The sequence below is a fragment of the Osmia lignaria genome, chromosome 14, assembly GCF_051020975.1.
Source record: "Osmia lignaria lignaria isolate PbOS001 chromosome 14, iyOsmLign1, whole genome shotgun sequence".
NCBI classification, from domain to species: domain Eukaryota; kingdom Metazoa; phylum Arthropoda; class Insecta; order Hymenoptera; family Megachilidae; genus Osmia; species Osmia lignaria.
The window spans coordinates 11,584,676-11,610,369 of record NC_135045.1 but is presented as its reverse complement, the minus strand read 5'-3'; the positions used below and the strand labels follow the sequence as shown (position 1 = coordinate 11,610,369).

The window sequence follows — 25,694 nt, the reverse complement described above, 5'->3', positions numbered from 1 at the left end:
AAATATTCACTTAAAAACGCGAATAAATTAGCTGATCTTTGTTACTACTGACTTTAAAATAATTATAATTCCTTCTAAATTAATTACGTTTCACGTCATGTGCATATGACATCGTTTTTAATTAAAGAACCATACGTTTTTACAGAAAGGTTGTACATAAATGATGGATCAAGAGAAAGAAAACAGTTTATGTAATCGAATGTTAATTAATGTGACAAAAGCAGGTCTGCTGAAAATTACGATACATATTTAAATTGTTCTCGAATCTGACCGACTTCTTCCGTCACTTTTAGAAATCAAAGGAACTCAAAGGATCGCATATGTACTTCTGTCAAACGTTTGCGAAGAAAACGTGGAGAAATGAGAAGAGAAAGGTGATCAGTATAAAAATGGAGAGCTGATACTCGCAATCCCGTTAGCTATCATCAAAAGACATAATAGCGATCTAGATTCATTTTGATTATATTGCACGATGCACCTATACTCGATATCTGTATGGAGCAGCAGCCGTGATAAGATACCGGCAATTATGTATCCGGATCGATCAGCTTATTAAAGAGAACCATCTGATGAAGTCGAGTGGTCTATCCGTTTCTGCGGGCCTATCTCTTTGCGAGTAACTCGAGTGGAACCAGTCTGATTCACTTCCCTTTCGAGTTGTATATTTTTGAACATTATTTCATACCATTATGCGCAGTCTTCCTGGTGAAAAGTTGAAAAATAGCAAGGAATTACCCGGCAAGGATGCTTAAAGATGAAAAACAAGTTCGAGTGCTTCCTTCCTGTTAGCGAATCACTAAAGTCTTTGTATTAAGTCAATTATCGACTTTTCACAATTTATATCTCTTTAAAAAGTGTATCATTTGATTTGTATTAATATATGTACAGAATCGAGTTGAATATTAATTATTAAAGATATCAGTAATAGAATTTACGTTTATTTCAGTGATATTTTTGACCCGGTTTACTTTAATTTCTGTTTCTGTTATTCGCGTTATTACTGCGTATTACTGTATATCATCAACGAGAGGAGATTATACAAAGTTGAATTCGAAATGGAGCAAATTTCAGCATTTTTGAATCCTTTTGAATTTAAAGCACGTCATACGCATGCATATAATTCTATCTCTCAAAGCGATCCTTTTGAAAATAAAATATATTAAAAATGATTCTCTCTGACAGAAGTAAATTGTTGAATTAAAATTAGATTTCTGACACAAATAACGAAAACTTATAAAGGTTTAAAAAATATAAAGAAAATATGCTTCACGGTTTTTCCAATTTCTTTTATAACACATAGATGCATCTATGAACGGAAAATAGATAGTAATCGGAAATTAAATCAAACTGTTTGTATGAGGAAGGAATACAAGCTGGAAAATACATAACGGATATTACGCAAGTGTAATTTAATCAACGATGTCAGATAGTGTCTTTAGATTATTATTTTTCCAATACGTCAATCAGACGAAAAATCTTTTAACGTTTTAAATTAAGTGATATAGAAAAATATTTTGATAATCGCTCTATACAAATCAAAATAAAAAAACACGCATTCGATATTTGAATAAATCGGAGATTGAAAACAGTTTTATTCTGTGATAACAATATTCTATCAAATATTTCAACCATAAATATTAAAATACTGAAAAATATTATATTAATATAAAACTATTAATTTTTGTTTTAATCAATATAAAATATTTATATTTATTTCATGATAATTATAATCTCAAAAATAGTAATTGGATGAATTTTCAAAGACACTAATCTGTTTTTCAATAAATATGAATTTTCAAAAATCATTGATCTCATAAACTATCTGACTATCAAAGTGTTAACACAACATTTTTAATAAATGTAGACATATTGATTTAGTAAGAAGATGAGTGTGTATGAGTTTTTAATTCTATTAATTATAATTTAATTTTGTCGAGGTAATTTAAAAAAAAATAAGTATCTTTTTTAAGAGAACTGTTTGTAGAAATTAAAACACGTAAAGAAGCAAAATTTTTTTATTTTTCAATCCAAAGTTTCGTGACCAAAACGAAACATTTTTTCTTTTTATTACAACCCGCATGTTCTTTTCAAATTACTACTTCGACATAACACTTTAATGAACTCCTTGCCGGTCGCACCCTTTGTCGAGCAAAACGATTACCCAAGAGCAGAAATAAGTTCGTACCATAATTATGCTGCGAACGGCAAGTTCCTGCCACGACCAGCCGGAAATACCATGGGTACACGAAGAACCAAGTCGGGACCAGTTAACCTCTTGTCGATCTCTCGCTTGACACCTGCACGTCTGGCCAACATTTTTCCAGCTGCTCATTAATTCGTGCGAAGAAATTCCGCCGCGGTTGTTCACTGTATGCTCGGACGTCGGTAAATTATTGATACGTGAATTCCAGTTCTACCTGGACTACGGAGCGATCGGTCGTTTCGCAACGCGTTCATCGCGTTTCCTTTCGCGGAAAACCCTCCGAGAGATCGACCCCGCAAGCGAAGAAGAACGCATCCGATCAGCTATCCGGTCGAGACCTTCGTGAAATCGAGTTTGTCCCCTTCGATTCAACTACCAGTTCTCTCACGTTGAATACGTCCGTTTGCTCCAAGCTTCTTCGTGCTCGATTAACCCTCTCACGCTTCGAATACCTTGTAATCATCGATAAAGCTTACATCGGCCATATTTTAACCTGCAGTAATACTGACGTAACTTCGCTGACACCGAGTTTGGTCAGCATTACGCATTTATCAATACGTGTAGAGTGATTCACGAAGGTTATTCACCGTGGAAATAATGTATGTTACAGAAGAAATTAAAAATTGACCAGGATATAAATTCTTTCTTATAACCACCTAATTATACTCATCATTACTTGATATTCCACAAAATTAACAAAGGAAATTCTCCATTATCCTTTAAGTCTAGAAACATTAAAAATACCACACTCAAGAATTCAAACCTCTCGTTCAAATAAAACGATCTACATAATGGTACCTCAGTAAAAAAAAAGAAAAAAGACGGTAATGACCCTCGTTTCTTCCGTAACTTTCCATCATCCATCAAACTGTAGAAATTAATCATTAAGATTTTAAGCAACGTTCACGTAATCAGAAGGCTCGGGTTGTATAAAAGGAACAGTTAAAGGACGGCCATTCGTGGCTGTTAAAACTGGTTTGAAAAAGTGTTGAAAAGCACGCAACGAGATTTTTGCTCGTACAAGAGCCGCTTATCTACGATCGGGGTAAAGTAACGATGAAATTCTGGGCACGATAAAAATTTCGGCAAAAGCAGGTGAAATCACGCGGTTCCCTTGTCTCCTCCCAATTCGTAGAGATCTTACGGCGAACTTTTGAACTCGGATTCGTTAAATGTAAAATGAAAAAGGAAAAGGAAAGAGGGCGGTCAAAAGAACCGACGGTGTTACGTGGACGATGCAATGCAACAACACGTCCGAATAATCGGCTTGGCAGACAGCCACGAAGAGAAACTTGTATATTCTTCCCGCGTCGCGTGAGTCATTCAGGAAAGCACCCGTAAATTTATTTACGGTTAAAGGTGCGAACCTCGTTCGAATATTTTCGTGAAATTGTACGAAGAATACTCTGCGAAATTTCTTTCATGGGAAACAAGTGTGACGCGTAAGAGAACGGAGCTTGGATTGAAAAAAGCTTAAGTGCCTTGGAAATTTGTGTATTCAATCCTTCCAAGGATTCTTCTACGGAAAATTTGAATTCGTTTGCACGCGTTTCGTGGAAAAAAATAAAATTTGCACGCTTCTCTGTGGAAGTGTTATTTTTTGTAAAAAATTTTAATTGTTTGGAGTAAAATAGATAGTTTGTACACACTTCCTGCGAGAAATTTAAACTTTATGTGTTTTTCTTTGGAAAAAAATTAGAATTTATCTTTATTTCTTATGAAGAATTGAAACTATTTACAAAAAATTGAAATTAATTTCTTATATCTTCTTGGAAAATTTTATCCAACTTTCAGACAAAAAGGAACTAAGATGTTTCTTCAGGAAAAATGAAACTTCCGACCTATAAAGATTACTTTATATACATTTCTTTCACAAAAATGAAATCATGGATTTATCTTAAAGCTTGAAAATGTCAAGATAAACTGACGCATAAAACTACAAGTACAAAATTTTAAGAAATACTTGAAAAAGTCTTATACAAAATTTTCTGAAATATCAGTAAATTCTATAAAACATTTTATCAGCATCTATTATGTGCATATTATTTAGAGATAAATGAAATGCTGTATTTTATTACCTTAAACATTTCGAAATGTGTTATGTTGAAACAGCTCTCAATCAATAAACGTCTGCATTTCGTGTAATCTCGTTCTAAGAAACTTTAGTCATTAAAGTCTTTAAGTATAGCCTTTTCATGAATACTACAGATTTAAGTAAGTACTTACTTATTCTCTGAACCTCTGATTCCAGAACTGATTCTAATCCCTTTACTAAAATACACGCAATTATTTGACGTGTGGGAGAACCAATTATTGAGAACAATTATTGTTCCTCAAATTCACGATGACATTTAAAACCTTCGACGTAAAATTGAAAAATTTTACTTATGTTGATACATATTTTGAAAATTTCACGATAAAAAAGTATTTAACAGAACTGGATTTGACATTCAAACGAAATACGTCAATCTCTATTACATATTCTTCTTTAAACAAATTCCTTTTAAACGCGTGCTGCAAACCTCTCCTATATCGGATTCAACGAATACAAAATGAAATGAAAAAGCTTCTGAAATACAGCTCTATAACGATAATACCCGAGTTACGAGAGAACGAACAGTACGAATACAAATGCTGTTTCTAACTTTGAAAAAGGACATAAATTCACTAATTGAATTGAATGTGAAAAGCACAAAGGATCGTGTTGTCCTATGTTCCGAGAAATCTTGTTTCGTTTTATGTTATTAACCTGAATATTGCTCGAACCCGCTTTCTCTGCGTTAATAACTCCGTAACACCTGACTATAATACATGCTTGGCAAAAAAGAAAAATTAGAAGAGAGAATGCCATGGTCAGCGATCAAAAAATTAATAACGAAAGAGAATATTAATTTTTCTTTCAGTTACTAATTAAAATAAAAACTCTGGAGGAAGTTATTTGGATACTCTAATTTTTATTTAAAGAAAAAAAATGACGTGTAAGGTTTTAATAGGGATTCTCATCAAATTTACATATTCATTACCTTCTGTTGAAATATTTTCAAAAATTAAAGTATCTCTATTTCAGAAAAAATGGCGATATATGGAAAGTAAGAATTTTCAAAATCTTATTTCCGACGATATTAATATTAACTTTCAGAAAACGGGCAACTTATTCGTGACCTTTTTTTAATTTTCGAGTTAGAACAGTTATAATTTGTAAGGGTGTTATACTATAAAAAATAATATATTTCTCTGGAGCCTAAAAATAAGCTTTCAGTGCTCTAAAGGTTAAAATTAGTTTAGAACTATACAATTTTTTCCATAGAATTTTCGATCATTGATAACCACCATAACTCTACTGAAAAAAACAAATTCCGGTTACAGGTGATCAACGTGACAGTCAACGTGTTAACCACTACAGTATACATAGTGGTTAACACGTTGAAATTGTACAAATTGAAACAGCAAAAATTATTATTATGTATGAGCAGAAGAATTTGATGGTACTGGAATGGAAAAATATTACAAACTTTATAAATAACTTCGACAAACAGCAATCTCTAAAATATGCTTTTAGGAACGTCTGCTTATACAAGATAATTAAGAAGCGTTAATTGAATCCTGCCAGTACTAAATAAATGGGTCGACAATAAAACAGGTACAAATATAGCTCTCTCTAAATACTTGATGACCGCTAAAAGTTCTTTAAACTCTCACTACAAATAATTCCTTTGAAAGTCACATAGAAAATCTCTCTCTCTATAGGTACTGTCAATTGCATTTAAACTTAAAAGTTTTTATCTTTACGTGTACATTCTGTTCAATTAAAATGTCACATAAAAATAAGGAGATATAAATAATTACAGAAAAGTGTTATAAGGCCACAAAATTAAGATAAAAGAATTTCCACTGTTCGAAGAACTGTTACGTCATTTCACAGAACAAACATCGAAAAGAACTTTACAAAATTGTTTCTCCAATGAAAATTGCAATCAAGTAATTTATAATATATGAACACAGTGAAAGAGAAAATGCAGCAAATTAAAATTTCTATCTTTTTGCATAAATAAATAAAAATAACGACTGAGCACCTTAAATGCAACAGTACAAATTTTATTTTTGAATATTTCGTGCCACAAAAATTTAAATGTCGATAGATGAATGACGTTAAAAATTGTACAAGAAAAATTCAGTTCTATAACTGTCCAATGTGTTCGTGCTGTTCAACGCTTTCAATAAAATGAATCGCTTTTCCTATACAGCTGGCTAAATTGCGTTAATCCAGTTTCGACGACGCCCTTTGTGCATCGTCCCGCCATCACAAAAGTGCAGCCTGTGCACGTGGAAATGAAGCGTGAAAATGTTCTTTCAAAAAACTGAGAATTACACACCCAACACGAATCACTTTAACCCTTTCGCTACGATGCAGTTCGCCGTCAGTATGCTCCTACTATACGAGACAGTTCAACCATGAATCTACTCTTTACCACAAAGTGTAATATCAGCTGGTTCATGAGAATAATGAAATGAAAAAGAACGATGCAAAATGCATGAGAAATGACGGTACATATTCGCAAACATTTTGCTGAAATATGAAAACAAGATGCACTATTGTTACTCTTCTTTCAAAGCGTTTTCCTCTTATTAACTCTCATATCAGCACCTTTAGTAACGAAAGGATTAATTTCCACGAAACCCACTGACTGGATCAAACTGCTCTTTGAAATTTCGATACGTGAATGTTATTTAGTTATTTACCAGGTTGCCTTGACAAGCTTGTTAAGAGTGACTGGTTTTTTTTTCTGTTAAAAATAACAAACGCAACGCTTGCAAGTTTATTTAACTACCAAGCTTCCATCATTCGGTAAATAATGCTTTGAGACTCGATGCAAATACCACAGTACCAAAGTTTCATTCGGCTATTGTTTCGAAATAAATTTCAATAGAATGGCCCGTAATTTTCTAAAGCATGTTTGTTCGGCAAAAACTGTCGCATATGGAAAAGTCTGTATTCGATTCGTGCTATTGGAACGAGGTCAGTGTTGCAAAAGAGGTAGATATTTATTAAATTATGCTTCGTTGTTTGCGAGTGATAATAGCTTGTTTGAAAAACTGACGAAAATTTTGCATGAATTTTGATCGGTAAAATGGGTTACGTGCGTTCCAACAGAATTCCGCATCCAAAGTTTTCGATAAAAATGTAGTGCTGTTGTTTGAAATATTTCAATACAACACAACTTGTAACAGAAAAATGATTTTTCACTGTGTATAAAAGAATAAAAATAAAAATGTTATAACAACGTTACATTCACAACAAATTTTAAATCAGTGAATTTTTATACCAGCTATACATCTTTTTGCGAAAATATCAAAAATAACTTTAAAAATACAAAAAAAGTTGGCAACCATTCTGCATGTCCGTAGCTAAGAGATTTATTTCTATGGAAACTGGTCATTTAAAACGCCACTACACGAAACGATTTTCTTTATCGCAGCAATTATTCACTCCTGGGGAAACTAGTGAATTGTTACTGCACGCATTCTTTCACCGAACCATCAGAAACGATTGAAAGAGAAAAAGGATTACGTTGACGGATTCGTAGACCACCCTGTATATCCACGTTCAAAGGTTTCGTTTCCATCGAGACGGGTCATTTGGAGCACCGACTTTCCCAATCGCGGTAAACTAAACTTAGGTGTAAACCCACTTTGAAAATACCGTCACGGGACATTCGCGAAATGGCCAGCTGCCAATTGGACGAGCGTTTATCTGACAGTCGCATCTGTTCGATGTTCGAAAGATATCGCCAGAATCCGGAACCTCGTCCAGGTCCGTTACTCCACCGGCTTGAACGTGTTCGAGGAACTACGTACCCTAGAGACAATTCCATCGCTAACGAAGTCACCGTGGAAATTCATCGAACTCCATGGTTCGACCTCTTCAAAAGAGATTGTTCATCACCGGATTTTATCTAGACATTGTCTAATATCGGAGCTTTCGCCTATTCGTAAGATGATTCTGTCTGCAAATTGCTTCTGAAACATTCTCTGCAGAGACTGGACGAAGATGGAGCACAGCTTTATGCGAGGGACTTTGAAAGCTGATATCGGTTGATTAAGAAATATGATACACTTTATTATGAATTAAGCATCAGATTTCTAAGTATCTTTGGAGACTAAGATTTACTAGGAATATTGTACATTGAACGTCTATTGTGCTTGTAAATTAAATACTTTGCAAGGTAATTCATGAAATGTAGCAAATTAAATTAATTGATATAATTTGAAAGAAATCAATCTCAATATTTAATTATTTCGACAAATAAGAATATCAATATTTTCAAATGTTGAAGAAATATTCAACCCTTTTTATTAAGTTTCAACCGCATTTATTTAGAATTCTCTTGATTCTTTAGGACTCGAAATAAATAATACAACGATGAGTATAATCTAGATTTATTATAAAGCGAAACAAATCACGAAATGCACCAGGCAATACGAGTTTAAAGAAGCGAAAAAACGTAGCTGGCTTACAAGGAAGCTGTTATCCCGCAACCGAGACGAGTTAATAAATCACTGGGATCAGACGGGCAAAGAAAAAGCGGAGGACCCTGTTCGATATTCGTAATTCGTGCAATTAAGAGAAAATTACAGTACGTTAAGGCGCAAACTACAGTCGTGCAAAACGAGAAACGAATCGTCGGACACGTTTTCAGTACGGATGAAAGCTCGCTAAGCATCGAACGAGAATGAAGCAAAACGAAAAGGATTAATTAAGATAGGATCGGTCGAGATCTCTCAACGTACCGTGGCAATGGTGCGTGCATAATAAAAAAATAGAAACCGTCTACGTGACGGTAAATACAAATTAACTCGGAAAAGCCCTTTGTTTTCCTGCATTCCTTCCCGAGTTAGAAATGAAAAACGGCGCGAACAAGTATTTCGCCAGAATGCAAACGATGATTAACGACAACTGCGAGAGGCACGCTTCAAGAATCTTGAGAACATTCAGAGGTATATGTATGTATTCCGCAAGCTGAAATACCTTGAACGACGGAAATGCAATCTGTATTTTGAACACGAGCACTGCTCGGTATTTAAAAAATTTATTAAATAAATTTAAAATGAGCTTTGTTTTAATTAGCTTAAACCTTTAAATCTTCTTTTTTCTTTTACCAAAATTTAATTTTCTCTTGAAGAGATCAATAAAAAATTGTATAATATTTAATAATTAAAAATTATATTATTCTGTTTCTGAATTACTTTCAGAATATCAAGAAAATTGGAATTTTAAAATGAAAAGAATACAAAATACCAGAGGCTCGTATCTCTCGTACCTATTTTTGAGACATTCTTACTCATGCAAAAACTCGTGAATACCATCGTACACCTAGTGAGTTCAAGGACGAGGTAATAACGATAAGGTAATGATATTTGCTCAGCTGTTAGCAGCCTCGAGGCACGAAAATGGGCTTACCGGAAAGTCTGCATTCTACACAATTTCTTACACGAAAATTGCGAATTCACCGCGTATCCGTGGCAAGAAACGATAGCCGCCATATTTATAGAAGAATATAACGAGAGAATGTTGCAAATGCACCTAACCGATTCGCGAATGAATGTTTAGCATGATAACGAAAAAGAAGAATGAAAATAGCTGTTCGCACGTGTCTAAGAATGAAAAATACCTGACTACGTGTAAGCTGTAAAATAAATCGAGTTTATAATTCAAATTTCATGAATTTTTTTATACCCCTTTAATGGTAAAGAAGTCCAATTATGTCAACGTACCAAAATTTCATAAGTATTCGTTTAAACAGCTGAGAGGCTGATTCGAAGATTTACGGTTCGCAGCAGGTAATATGAAAACCTGTATTGTCTATCAAATTAATCATGTTTTTCGAGGTTGAATTAAAGAATTTGTCATGAACTTTGGTACATCTTGATAGCACACGGCGATCATTAAATATTCATCAATCATGATATTTTTCTTAAAAGAACATTGATAAGGATTAGTATCTACATGATTACACTTTGTTCAGTGTGCAATTAAATCAAGCAAGGCTAATATTATTTGCATCTGCTTTATATAACCGTTTCCTTAAGTAAATTGATTGAACTTAACGCGTGATTCCGGCAATTAAATTTCACCGCTATATTTATTTTTAGTTTATTCAGTTTCCAATGATGCATTGATACTTTCGGTTATTCTAGGTGAGAGCACCACTCAAATTCAACCCTATTTTAATTAAATTAATTCAATTTAAAAATTTCACTGTGCTTTCTTAAAACCTGAAGAAACATGTACGGAAAATTCCAAGCTCCTAGGTCCCCTCTAAAAATATCCTTTTTATTTTTCCAAAAATGTAATATGATAATTCAACTGATTATATTACATAAAGAAGAAAATTGCATAATAATTAAATCTTCAAACAATCATCATGATGATATAAGAACAATTTGTACAAATAGAAATACATATCCTTCCAACGGAAGATGTAACAATAAATAAATTTAAAAAGTACACATTCCCATCTTTTGCTTGAATATCAAATTTAAAAAGCCCAGAGAATTTCCAAGAACCATAACGCGGAAATGTTTCGTTGAACCCGTAAGATGTTTAACGTTCACAAGCTCTTCGGTCGGCACAGTAATTAAAATGCTCTGGAATCGTTAAAATCCAGAAATTCTTGATCCATCGAAAATTATGCAACCAGCGTATCGCTATAATTCACTTACATAAATGGTGATCATGAAACTTACACGGTCATCATTTATTTACGATAGCCCGAATGAAGTCAGGTATCACTGAGGCTATCCAACGATCACGATTACAATTTCAAATTCACGCATCCTTGACTGATGGTAAATGCCAAACCAAGCCATTTGAACTTCTTTCGTATTCAATTATGATCTCAGTGACGCAACGTTCAACCTACCCACGATCACTGAGAACGAATGAAATCACTATTACGCTTTCTATCATCGGAGAAATGCTTATTTATCATCGTTTCAAATTCGTTTTTCTGAATCATCCGATCACCTGTTTATCGTTACATAAATCTCCGTCGCTGACAACTTTCATCATATTTTAACGATATTTTAATTACTACTAATGTATAACATGGCAAATTGAAGTTCTTGTCGTATAAAATGATTCCTTTGATTAATGACCTGCTACATTTGTAAATGAAGAAGACGTATTATCTCTTTCAAAAAATTTTACAGTAACTAAATTCTTCTTTTTTTTCTTAAAAACTCGTCAAATGTAGATATTAATTTCTATTAGAATAAAAAATATTGAGAAATAAGTTCCCTTCCTATTACTTTCTCTGCAATAAGCAAGCTTTTAAATGCAGAAATGAACAACCTAGGAAAGGAATCTTTCAATGGAATAAAAAATCGCAGACAATTATCTTCTATCTCAATGTATTTTTTACATTTATAAACGTAGAGGATTATTTTACTTCGAAAATGACTCGGTTTTTTAAACACGCTTCGAAAAACTGCAAGCTGTTCAACGGGAACGATACGCTAATTAGTGGTACTCGTATTCCAGAAAAGAAAACTCACTGTTCAGCAGGGGACGCGTGACAAATCTCCAGGAATACATTTCGCATGTGAAATCCAGGTGAACTCGAAAAAAGTTGTTAAGAAGAAACGAGTCGGAAACATGGAAACTGTCGACTGTTACCAAACGGTAATGTTTGCTTACTAACTGCATGGGAATATTAACGATCCGAGAAAAGTACTTGTACGCGTACGATGTATCACGCAATAGAAAGGGGATGTACCTTCTGTATGATTAAACCGAAAGAAATAATAGAAGAAATTGTTCGTTGGTACAGAAATGTAGCTGCAAAGAACGGCTGCAATTTTAGATGCAAACAATTCCTTGCAATACTCCTCGTTTATTCAAACGATGGTTCTGTACTTTTTTAGCCAATAATATAAACGTATAAATATCAAATTTTAACGCATTTACTGTTACGGTGGCCGTGAATGACCGGTACCTCAACTTGTTTAATTAATATACATACATTGTGATTTTCTGTAATTAAAACTTTTAATAATAGCATTCAAAACAAGATTCATTCATACTCTCATATGTGTTTTATTTCCGCTATAATTTAAACAAACAAAACTATTTATCGTTATATTAATTTGAGAAAAAATGAAGGTAGAAAACAAAAATGAAATGAGTATTCTCGCATAAAAATTGGAAGTTTATTAGTTCATAACCAACTGGAGAATCAATATCATCTACCCTATTATACGGAGAAGCAGAAACGAAACGAAATGAATATTCTTTATGAAAATAGACTATCGCGAGAAGATTGAAAATAGAACGGTAGAACTGTTCATCCTCATACGATAGAAGGATCAAAATAATCCATGCCATCTTTTTTAAAGAAGATGAAGAGAAAAATATTCAGCGTGAAAACAGTAACAAATCGTTAATACTGTGCCAATAAAATAGGATAAACATAGTTCTGCCTTTTTCATTGATCGTAATGCTGTGCCTATTTAACTGGAACTTTACACTTCTATTAGTCACTGAACTTTGAGCAAAGTGAAATTTGTAACTTTTTAACCCTTTAAAACCTCCTTAGGATATTACAATTTTAGAATTTCTTAATTTTCTAATTCTTTAATTTTAGAAAAACCTAGTCAGCCCTCCGATTATACTTCTGAAAATGTATAAAAGTCAAGAAAAACATGAATATTAAAAATTCGTCTTCAAAGAGTTAAGTTAACACTCTTTAGGTTATTTACATTTGCTAAGCAAATTAAATTCTATTTGCTGTCTCACGTATTTATTCAAATTTTATATTTTATATTTATCATATTGCAAATGTGGAATTTTGTGACATACACTATTAAAGCTATTAAACATAATTCTTGCAGCAATGTTCCTTTCAATATTAAAAAACAAAATCTAAAATTATAAAATGTATTAGTTCATAAATTTAGTACTCATCAAAGTGTTAAGAAAACAAATTTCCATTAAATTATTATTATGGGAAATAAATTTTATACAATTCGCGTAACATTGATTATTTTCCTATACCTGATGTTAAATCATGAGGCAATAATGATGTCCTCGCTATTGTATCGATGTAAATACATCATACAACGATATTCCATTAACTTTTCTGATAGAACTACATAGGAACGTTTTCTAATGGAAATAATATTTCTTCCGGACAGGGGTATTTTTGTGAGACCGAAAAACGTCAGTTGAAATCATAAATAATTTTCGTATCGTGGTTTTAACTGTTTCTCGACTGAAACTTTTAAAATACAATTCATTACACATGTTCCTGAACACTTTTGCTTGTTGGATTTATTGCAACCAACTTTTATTAAACTTTTCTAATCCTCTAAATCCAAATTTATCGAGGAGAGATTATTGAAATACCTATGTGCTTTGATAAATAAAACCAAAGAAATCAAAAACGAGATAAGAAATTAAATTCTTATTAATAATAAAATTATAGGAGTCATAAATCCTACAAACTGCAAAAGTATTAAATTTGAAAATTAATTATCGATATCATTAATAATTGAAATTTCAAATTTTCCACTGAGCCAATTAACGCGCCATCTAATTTCCATTAGCCCCAATCATGAAATACTTTTCTTCTAAATATAAGAAAGGAATACAAAATGTATCAGAACATTCTAAGCCAAAAAGTAGATTGATTCATATAACTGTATTAAAAAAGAGAGAGAGAGAGAGAGAGAGCAAGTACTTCAACAATCTGAAATGGAGGACAATCAGAGAGCATTCACAAAAGGATCGCATCAAATGTCACTGTCTCTCAAAGTGATCCATACACTCCATGATCTCCGCGAGAATTTCGGGATGAAACGTTTCAATTTTCAGACGACTGAGCGAATTCACGAAAAAAATTCTTTGGGCTTCGAGTGTCGGGAACACCGGGTCGGACGTTTGACAAACAAAAAACGAAACGAAGGCAGGGCGCATCTGACCAGGAGAGGACCCTGAAAAATGCCAGCAGATCGAGAAAGTATGCGGCACACGGGGGAAGCACGGGTCCGGATCGAAAGCTCCGCTCGTACCTTGACGAGGAGCGGAATGGAAGCGGCGGTTTCAGTCGCTCGCGAGCCTCCACCGTGGAAGTTTCTACCCGCGTTCGTCCGCTTGCAATCGTGCGTAACGAGGCCGACAGATCGCGAACATACGAGAGAACATCGTTAAAGAGTGATCGAAAGATATCTGTTCTAAGATCCGAGTTAATCTGTGAATTAACTCAATTGATCGAATATAAAAAAAAGGAAATCTATCGATACATGGATCAAAGTGTAACTGGTGAACGAGGATGAGGACGATTCTGTACCCTCGTTTTTATCTGTGCACCGACCACTGCGGCGAGTAAATCATCGACTGAACAGGTGGAAATCATGCGGGGGTGTTTGTTCCTGATTCTCTGTGCCGCAGGTAATTCGAAACTATCATCGAAATCGGGCAGATCGAATGTGAATGATGGAAGGTGGATTTCATAAACCATTTTTTCTTTTTGTTAACCTTGATTCTTGTCAGAGTTTCATTACTTTCGGTTTGATCCACTCGGATCGAGATTCTCTGGCGTTGACAAGTCGAATTTCGTGAGTGAAGAGCGAAATGAAAAAAAAAAAAAAAAAAACTTCTTTTTCCATCCTGGAAATTAATTTCGCGTAGGTGCATTTACAACGTGTCGTTTGTGAGAGTGCTCTGAAATGAAATCTTTTGATAGCAGCTTTGAAAACAACCGCCACGAGAAAGGTAGCTAATTATCAGATTGGCAAGTTCCATCCTTTCGGAAGTAAAATATAAAATAAACTGCTCCAAGTGAATTTGATAATTATAAATGATTGCTAGTGTCAACAGAAAGTAGCGAAAAATGTTCGTTTACTCTCTTCCTTGAGAAATTATGTTGGTGTTAAAAATGAGAATTAATTCTCTCGATGAATTTTACTGATTTATTTTATTTTCAATTTATCATACTTTTCTATCACTATAAAAGTAGAATTAACATTAGAATGATCAAATGTGTCAAACTGACAGATTTAAATGATAAACTTTTTTTTATTTGCCTTGCCTTTATTTATTTATTTATTTTTCTATTTTGAATTTTTTTTTTACACTATATTTTTCTATTATCTGCACAGAAATAAAATTTATAATAAAACAATATCGTTTAAACAATAATTGAAAGCAAAGTAATATATTTATCGGTAGTTGCACGCACCGGTAATTAGTACAGTAGAAGTAATCGTGGCTAATCACTCTCGTAGGAGAAACCAGGCGTGTTGATAAGGCAACTTTAGATTCGTGTCTTCAGACACGAATTGTTCAGAACTCTTGAGATAACGAAAAGGAGACGATGATATAATCGATATCGTATTTGACCGATGTAATCGATATAGTATTTGACCGATATAATCGATATCGTATTTGACCGATATTTAACCAGGTAGCCGAAAGTCAAACAATTTACATATCATCGATTAATTTATGCATGTAAAATTGAAGCAACCGTTAGTCTCGCCTGTATAAATAAAGGAAAAACACTAATGGTAAATTTTACTGGAATAAATATAACATTAATAAATATTGTTACGTAAGTTTTGCAATTATCTTCAAGGAGATAATTTAATTTTTATTGCCCCGCAAGAAAATTTCCATATTTATTGGATCGCATTTCGCGGAAAATAAATCTTTCTTTAAGGATTATTCTTCTGTTCGATAAATAAATTACTCTCCAACAATAATTTGTTTCTGTTCGAATATAAAACGAACGAAAATTTATTTTTATAAAGTTAAAGAAATATATGCAACTTCTTTATTGAATCAAAACGATAAATTATTAATGAATTAGAATCGAAACGTTTATTATTATGTAATCTCACATAGGATTAGTAAAAAATAAGGCTACATAACTATTGGATACCCAGAAGTCCAAAGTGAATAGATCGGCCATCTATTTTTGTTAGAGGGTACACGAATCTGTACGGAGACCAAATACAACGGTATTAAATGGGATCACAAATGTGTCACAAAAATAGCGTAACCAATAATAATTTTCACCATCAAAATTATCCAGTAAAAATAATTAAGTTAACAAGCATCTCATTCGAAATTGCTTTAAACTCTGCTAAAATAAAAATTATGTTCCCTTAATATTTCTGTCTAATGTTCTTTAGAAATAAATTACTTCAAAATTTGAAAAAACAGGACATGTTTCAAACGTCATAAAATGAAGTCATAAATACGAACGATAATAGTATTAAAAGATTCATATATACGACCTACACCAAGTATAATTAGATCGACTTAATGAATGAAGTCAATAATTTCTTGAGATTAGATTGCTTAATGCTCGACTACGATTTGCAAATATTACATTGATTATCCGAAGAAGCAATACTGTGTAACATTCTAATTTCAAAGGAAAGTTTTGTTGAATAAAATCAACATTCTTTTCGGTATTTGAATAAGAAGAAATTGCTTGATCATTCTATAATCCCTGAGGTAATTTACTACCGACAGTTCAAGATACCAGGAATTTCTTATCTCAGTTATAAAATATCTATTATTATTTCAAAACACTCAGTATTACAAGAAAATTTGCATGTAATTTTACACTATACTCAGAAAGATACATATATCATTCTCCACAAAGATTTGAGATTATCTGCTGATAAAAACTATTCTTATAAATTCCGAAGTTTATTACCTAGTTCTCGATCCTGCATAAGAAAAGTGTTTCCAACAAATTTATTTCAATATTCTTAGAATAATATCAAAACGTAGTTTTCTATTTTTTAATTTATAATCTGAAATAATAATTTTGTATTAGAATACAATTATTTCTAATTAAAAATAATATAAATGGGTATTAAGTTTCCAAATAATATTACATGAAAAAGTAATGACTATCATGTTGTAATTAAAATTTGAAGAAACACATTAAGTGTTCATTGTCCTTAACATAGATAAATTTCTACAGTGATTAATAATGAAGAATAAAGTACATATCTATCGTTATACATTTTCCTCATTAATCAAGGAAAACTGTTACATGAGTAATTAAAAAAATATATGAAAAACCTATGATATGAATTCACTTTCAAAAGGGACAGGTAGAAATTTTTACGTTTGGAAAAGCAAAATCATTTTGTACAGAAAATTAAAGAAAATTATTTTAATTGATTACACAATGAGAACATACGTTGAAGTTTCTACTTGCTATTTTAAGAAATTGCCTCAAATTACCAAATTGTCTTTTTCTTTTTTTAATGTAGTAGCAGTTTCCAGTGACAAATCATATATTTGATGTTTTAAAAACACACTAGAAAAATGCATGCAAAACACTTGTTGATTGCCCACAGTAAAGTATGCAGCACGAAAATGAATTATTAATAGTAATGTAAAACATTAAAGCACATGCTGCATGAACCTCGTGAACTCAATTAAAAACCGTGGGTAGACGTATTGAAATCTGATTTAAAAATAGAATCTGCAATCGCCATTATTAAGAATATAAAATAATACATAGCTCGTCAAATAATGATTCTAAAAATGTGTCACCGCTACAGAATTCGATAACTGAAAATCCAATAATCCATAGTGTCATGGGAACGACTACAATGCTTAACAAATTTCGTACACCTGAACTCTCTGACGTACCAACTTCCAAGGAACTAAAGAGGCAAACTCAGCAGTAAAATTAGCTAATCCGTGTAGACATTAAAGAAACCGTGCACCTACATATATACTTATGCAGAGTTTCAAAAACAGAGTACTAGGGTAACAATTGAATCATAGAATGAAGCGTGAAAAAATTCAAGAAGTTCATCAAAGAGAACCCAACAGATAAAAAAACATATTAAGAAAGAACTGTGGACACAAATATTATTTATATTAATGCACCTTGAATATAAATACGCGTGAATCCTACGCAACGAAGATATCTTGCAACTGACCAGACCTAAATGCAGGAATCTCTGTCATATTTGAATATTAATTATCGCCAACGTCTAGACTGATACAAGTTAATTATCAAAGTTCACCGTGCACCTACTACACGTTGTCAAATCGCGAATATCTGGGAACACGCACCGTCAATATCTATCGATATTTAAATATGCCAGCAGATTTGAAAGTCTGTTGATACAACTTGACGTAACTCTGCATCGCAAATTTTCGCTGATACACGAATACTGATAGCAGATAAGGAATAGCACTACGTCGAGCCGTCGCGTGATTAAGATAACATTTCTACCAGACACTGTTGTATTGTTGAATTTTTGCAAAAAAGCCTAATGAGTTCAGGTGGTAATATTAATTTTCGTAATATTTTAAGAGGAAATGATGGTGAATTTGGAGTAGTTGATTTATGTTTAATTACCATAATTAATTAAGCCAGTTATAAATTGATTGCGTGTTCTAACTCAATTTCAATAATGGGGTACTCTGCTCACGACATTTTTTAAATAGAAATAAAAGGGTGATTTAATAATATTTCTAAATTCAAGATATTTAATAATTTATTATGAGAGATGTTATAAAGAGATTTATTATAAGGAATGAAATATATAGTATTTCTAAATTTGAGATATTTCATATTTTTTTAATTTAATTATATTTCTAGAAATCTTTAAAACGTTAAAAAATACATCTTTTAATAAAAATGAAAATTATTTAGATTGATTCTCTAAAAATGTAATGTACACACCTTAATTAAAAAATATGCTATTGCTCAATATGATGCTGATAAACATATTCAACGTGGGATTATCATAAATCTTCAACATGTAAAAAAAAAAATGTATGAAATATGATAAAGCGAAGCGCAGTAGAACACACTATACTTATAATTATTTCACTTAATTGAGAATTCTTGAGATTACTTAAAAGAATGGAATGTCATACTGAATACTTCTCCTAAGAAAACAGCAGATAATTAAAAATCAATAAATAAAAATTGTATAATTTTTATAAAGAAACGCATATTGTTTTTTCATGCGATTATCATGAAATATTTTGAAAATTACTTTAAACACAAAATCACACAGCTGATCTATACAAGTCTTTAAATTCTGATAATTAGTTCTATCACATTAGTTCTGCTCTCAATTATTATGTCAAAAATGAAACACTACTACTTTATACGATTTTACAGAGGAATTTAAAAAAATAACTTCACCAATGCTGTATAAAATGAACGAAAATTTAATAATTCAAACTAAATCCTTTCAATTCGATCTACTTTACGTTCCAATAAAATAAGCATTTTTCCTCGTTTAAGGTATGCACATAAATAAGGTAAATAAAGAGAACTGATAGCCTAACGATAAATATTCAACAAGCTGAGAAATATCATTTGGAAAAACTAGTATCGAAGAAAACGTGGAACAGTGACTAAGGTAGAAATGTCCAATTTATGCGCAAACAGAATGCAAATCCAGGCCCGTTAAAGTTAAGGTTTTTCATCGAAACGCATGACTGAAAGCAGCCAGACTTTTGCTTCAATTAATCGATGGCTCGTTCGTTTGTCTCAATCAGCCACGAACTAAAAGACAATTTGCACATGGTATCATCTGAAAAGAGGATATATCCCATTGAATGTCTGGAAAATGAGCGCAAAAATAACGACCAGTCTACATTCGACACGATCGCGAATGAATACGCGGAAAGATAAAGCTAACGCTCGTAATGGCTATCGTTTACGATTCACATAGAAGAGAACGAGCCATCGTACGCTTTTCAACGAGTGCAAATTTCCACGGGCACGGTTCTCCCCTGTGAACTTCAATTCTCGGGAAATCGGCTTTGTTCCGCGAGGAAAATCGTTATTGACGCGAACAAGTTAAGAACATTGCAAGTAGTTTCGTCGTGGATAATTCTTTGAAGACGGCTCGTTGTGAATTCAAACGGGATGCCATCGTATACTTTGAAACGCGGGGATAAAAGTTTCTATAATAAGAAAAATGCAACCTTAAATAACTCGGATCAAAAATTACTTGGAAAAATAATTTATGTAAGACGTTACATGCCACGATAAAAGTGATCTGTGTAGAAAGGCAAATTATAATTTTAATCATCCAGAATAAAGTTTTTATTTACTTATTATTGTACAATTCAAGACACGAATGAATAAAAATGTCACCTGATAATTTTTTATAAATTGATCCTTTGTTACGTGTTTCTAATATCTTTATTTCTTTTCAATCCTTATGATAATTTTGAATCTTAGATGAGAGCAAAAAAGAATTCATATTAAAATTCCAGTTGAAAATCTCTAAATTAATTTTGCTCCAAATAATTAATGTGTGGCGTGACACCCTTAGCCACCCCTGTCTTTATTAATTAACTAATTTACTAATTAGAACAATAATACGCGCCGTAATGCGATATACAATTTATGAGAATTTTTAAATTCTAAAAAATTCAAATTATAGTGGAAATTTTTGAATAAATTTGAACAGATGAAGAGGCTACTGTGAGATTGATGAAAACAGCTCAATCAATTGGTAACCTATTTTCTCGTGTTGGTATTCCCTTGAGTTCGGTAATAAACGACGAAAGAGGAAGATATACGGTGTAATCGGCACTTCACATTTCCAGCAGGGCAATTACCATGCACGAATGCAACACCAGTGCAGTCGATGCATCGCGTAACTTTCTCGGATGATATCATTCAGGCTTCGCAGCAACATCAAACGCATTGAACTGGGTTAGGAACACTTCACGTTACACGGAAGTTTAATTCGCGTTAACTCTCGAGAACGAACGTGGCAAAAACCTTAAACGTTCACGATGAATCTGTTTTAGAGCAATATGATCGTTCCTTTCTGTTATTATCATCTTTACCCTCGCTTCTATTACTGTTACGATATTACTATCACCAGCTGCTATTATACTGTATGTATTTAAAATTAAAATTAAAACCGTAGATGGGTGACTAACGATCAGTGAGAATTTTAATTTTAATTTTGAACTCTTTTTTCATTTACATTATCTAAATTTTGGATTCTCTTTTTTCTGATGCACAAAGGCTTTTCTTTTAAAAATTTCAGCTCGTAATTTTACTCGAAGCACTGTTGTATCTACACGTTTCATAAGCCTGGGTCACGAACAACCCACTCTGCCATTCGAGGGTTTGTAATGTATAGTACCTACTGTTATTAATTCAAACAGCAGAGTAGGCTACGAATAAATAAGGACTACTTAGCTACGATATAGAGGTACAATAAAGATAACTTATGATAAGTAAGGTTGTACTTCCTGTGAAAGTTCATTGAATTATTTCTAAAGCAAATAGTTTAGAAACCTGAGAATGAAATACAATACTAGATAAAAATCTTTTTAAAAAAAAATAAAAAAATAAAAAAGTAATTAGTACAAATGATAGTGATAGACAGTAAAAAAAAAAAAAATAATACATATTTTATATAAATATTTCTATTTCACTTTATACTTCTAAGAAAATTATCTTGAGAAACATCTGCATGAATATGAAACTATAGTTACAATAATAATGATTATAAGCATCAACCCACGTAACAATGCTCAATTTTATGTACTATTTGCAACACTACATTTGCAATTGTTCGTCCGTAAAGGACATAGATGTATACACACGTGCACAATTACATAATCCTTAAATGGCGTTCAAGGATAAGAAATAAATGAATCCATTCGGGACGTACATCCTAGAAGTCCTGTAGAGGACATATTGTTCGATTTCCTTCAATTGCTTCCATAAAAGGAGAGCCACCAGATGAAAGAAATTATTGCGTGCGAGAAAACGACCGTAACACTGAACTACTTTAGTCTCGTTGCATATTGTAGTATGCAGACGCATGATGTAATAAATTGTTACCCGTCGTGTGTTTCTACCTACATTCGCCGCGGGCATTTATTTTATGAAGAAATAAAAAGTGCATAAACGAGAAACATTTGTTTAATGTACATCATGGAAACTCTAACATGAAACTCATGTATTAAAGTTATTTTTAAAACAGAAATAATGTATCCACGGTAGTTTTATATTACAGTTAAAAATATTTGCTCTAGATTGTTATAGAATGGCACATATGAAAAGGGATATTTTAAAAGATTTTTTATATTAAAGTGATACTGCTACATTGGAAATTATTAAATTTAGAATATTCATATTTTGTTTCAAAACCGCCCTAGTTAAAAGTTCGAGAAATGATTAAAAATATAACATATTATTTTTAAACTTTAGTACATAATTCTATAGAAAAGAATTTAATATTTTTCTCAAGCCTACCTTCAAGAGACAATATCTAAGATTGTTTAGATTTAAAACTAGAGGACCTAATGTAATTTAAGCAAATAACTATCTACCTAAATTTATTGCATTCTACTATAAATTTGAAAATCTAATCTTTGAATATTTTCCACAATTTTACAGGCATGTCGGCCGTGGTGGTACAATCCTACAATGTCAGTATTAATCATACGGTGGAGAACCGGCGTAGGATCGGCCGGCAAAACGAGAATATAAGGCGTTACGCATGTCCCATAGGATTCTTTCGATTGAAAAGATATTGCTATTATTTAAGCGGAGGCACGGCACCCTGGAGGGATGCATACTTTCATTGCAAAGATAGAAACGCCACCCTGGCGATCCTCGACAGAAATGGAAAGGACAGAATGCTAAGGAAATATTTGATGAGCGACCAGTTCAGTAAGTAACATTTCAAATGTATAATAATATTATTAAATCTAAATTCAATAAGCCTATATTTTTATAATTTTTTTTGAATCGTTATAAAAATATAAACAGGAGAAAATTATTCAGAACACAGTTAATTATTTTTCTAGCCGAATTAGAAAGATGGATCGGTGGAATATTTAACTGGCAACAAATGGCGTGGGAATGGGGAGTAACCGGTGAAAAAGTGGTCTTTCGAAATTTCGGCAGACCACAAACTGAACAATCTAAACAACAATACGCCTGGCACTGTATCACGATCGATCCCGCTCTAAAATATAAATGGAGTCCACGAAGTTGCGTCGAACGAAAACATTATATATGCGAAGTGGAAGCTGGCCGCATAGGTAATTTAATAATTAAATTTTTTCTCATAATAATTCCTAAGAGCCACACGAACAATTTAAAAATTCCAATATTATTCCGGTATATTAATCAAAGAACAAATAACAAATCTGTTCCTGATTTCAATTCTATAAATAATTTTTAAAATAATATAATGTCTTCTTTAAAATGTAGCTAGAAGACGCAAAAAGACGACTGATCCTTTCGCGCCGCAAAACCAAAGATTAAAGCCCCGAAAGAAGGGCAAGAAGTACTCGAAAGAACCGCGTAAGCCGACCAAACAGAACAAACAGCGATCATGGAGAAAGAATTTTGTGGAACAGAATGCGAACAACTATTGGGTGCACGGTGTTAAATTGGGTTCAATGCCACCGTCCAAGTAAGATTTCTTAAGCAAATTTTTGTTTTCCTTCGAAACCAAAATTAAATCAACTTCGAAAAATATAATAAATAGGAGGATTTTTATCAGCATTTAGTTAACGATATCATTTTTACTGACTTTATAATTACAGCCTGAGAATGGGACACCCGAAGAACCGATTGCGGCATCACTCGAATAGAACTCAAGCGAATTATCCAAAAGTGTCACAAGTCGTGCCCCAAGGACCAGAATACAGTGCATTTTTGGCTAACGGAGCCAACAGTCGGTATCCACAAAGCCTAACAGACCTAGGCAAAACCTTCTCTCAATACTCTGGCAAAATGAACGAACTGGCGAGTGAAGAAGTTCTGATAAAACCTTGAGCAAATACGCTACCAACGTTCAGGATATTTAATTGAACTCTTTATTTGATAGCTTTAAATGTTATCGATTATAACCACTTGAAATTTCTATCTTAAGTACGTTTCGCCATACGTTGCGTTTGCCTATGAATTTGCCAATGGACCATGATCACCGGACTAATCAAAATATCATATAAAAAAAATTAAGTTGCATAATATTATTATAGTAGATGAATTTCTTTTACCGTGGGTCTGCAATGATCCTTACACAAAAATGCATTTAATGCAACACATTTTAAGTGCACTATAATGCATTGGCTACGTTACATCAATATTGTAATATCAAAAATACTGAAAATTTTACAATATTACCACTTATTTCATTTAAACGTTATTATTAATATTGATCGGTCATTAGCGACCAACAGGGCATGCAACATGTTAACTAATCTATTAAAGGATCAATCGTCATTTCGTTTCCACTTTGCGGAAATTGAAATTTGAACTTTCGAAACCGAACACAGACTGAAATAATTTGCTTATTTAACATTGGCGAAACATTCTTTCATGTTCCTCTCTCTAAATAGGCATTAGATTTTTGGGAATATATTTGTTTAGTTCGTAATGTTACCTCGATTTAATGATTATATCCATGTTCATACATTGCTTATAAGTACCTACATTTAGATTTCATTGAAACTTCACGTTTATTTAATTTCCGAAACTAATTTTCACTTGCAACTAAATGTAGGTGGTTCGAAGACATTTATGAGAAGAAATTTCTAACGAAAGACAACATTGAAAATAATGTTTCTTTTATCTTTTCTTTAGTTAATTTATTTCTATTCCATGAAAAATCATTCATAAAGAATAAATTTTTCTTAAATAAATGTCTTCCCTTTCACTTTTTTTTTTTAATATAAAACAATATGTTTAATTTTAAAGTTTCATTTTCGCGACATTTGAATATTTAATGTTGTAATGTAATCATCGTAGGTCGTAATGTATCACAAATAGTCAAACTGCTTGAATATTGATAGCTGTAATTATATTTAAATTTTCAAGCACATTTCATTATCAATCAACGGTGTACTGATTCTATATTAACATTACCTTAAATCAGAAAACTGTATTTGATGTTTCACATGTTATTTAGTATATACTGTCAATATATCGATAAAAATTTCAAGACTTTTTATTTTGTACGGTTTAATTTAACGATAATGTATAAATAAGTACGATAGAATTAAAGGATTTTTTTACCGGTAAAATATTGCAGGATTTAAGTTAATAAGACTCTATTTTAATTGTAAGCCAAATGTTTCCGAAACACAGGATGTCCCATGCAAATGGTTTAAGCTATGCAATGTAACAAATGCAATTTCGTTTAAAAAAAATAAATTTCGAAACTGTGAGCTTCTTTGACGTCAATCAGTGCATTTTTTTATTCTCTACACAAAAGTATTAAAGTACCTAGGTCGAAAATTAATAAATTCAAAAGCTATCTTGAATGAGAAATTATTTTTTTTAATTCTGTACTTTTGTCGACGTCAAATCCTGCATCATGTTATTCTCTATAAAAAATTATTAAGGTACTTGGTTCCAAAATTGATTAGTTCAAAAGATATCTTAGAGAGAAACAGGGAGAGCCTAGCAGTCTCTTCCAAAGATATTTTTTAAACTAA

At 32.4% G+C, this 25,694-nt stretch overlaps 2 protein-coding genes across 4 annotated transcripts in view; one reads left to right on the top strand and one right to left on the bottom strand.

Moving 5' to 3' along the window:
• Positions 1–25,694, bottom strand: part of barc (RRM1_TatSF1_like and RRM2_TatSF1_like domain-containing protein barc) — a 57,332-nt gene that overhangs the window by 29,263 nt on the left and 2,375 nt on the right. The gene's annotated exons all lie outside the window — the stretch shown is intronic.
• Positions 14,286–25,434, top strand: LOC117609013 (uncharacterized). The gene is made up of 5 exons (XM_034334840.2): positions 14,286–14,651; positions 22,639–22,914; positions 23,052–23,288; positions 23,461–23,665; positions 23,799–25,434. Exons 1-5 carry the CDS (start codon positions 14,615–14,617, stop codon positions 24,028–24,030), a joined length of 987 nt encoding a protein of 328 aa, XP_034190731.1. The 5' UTR covers positions 14,286–14,614; the 3' UTR covers positions 24,031–25,434.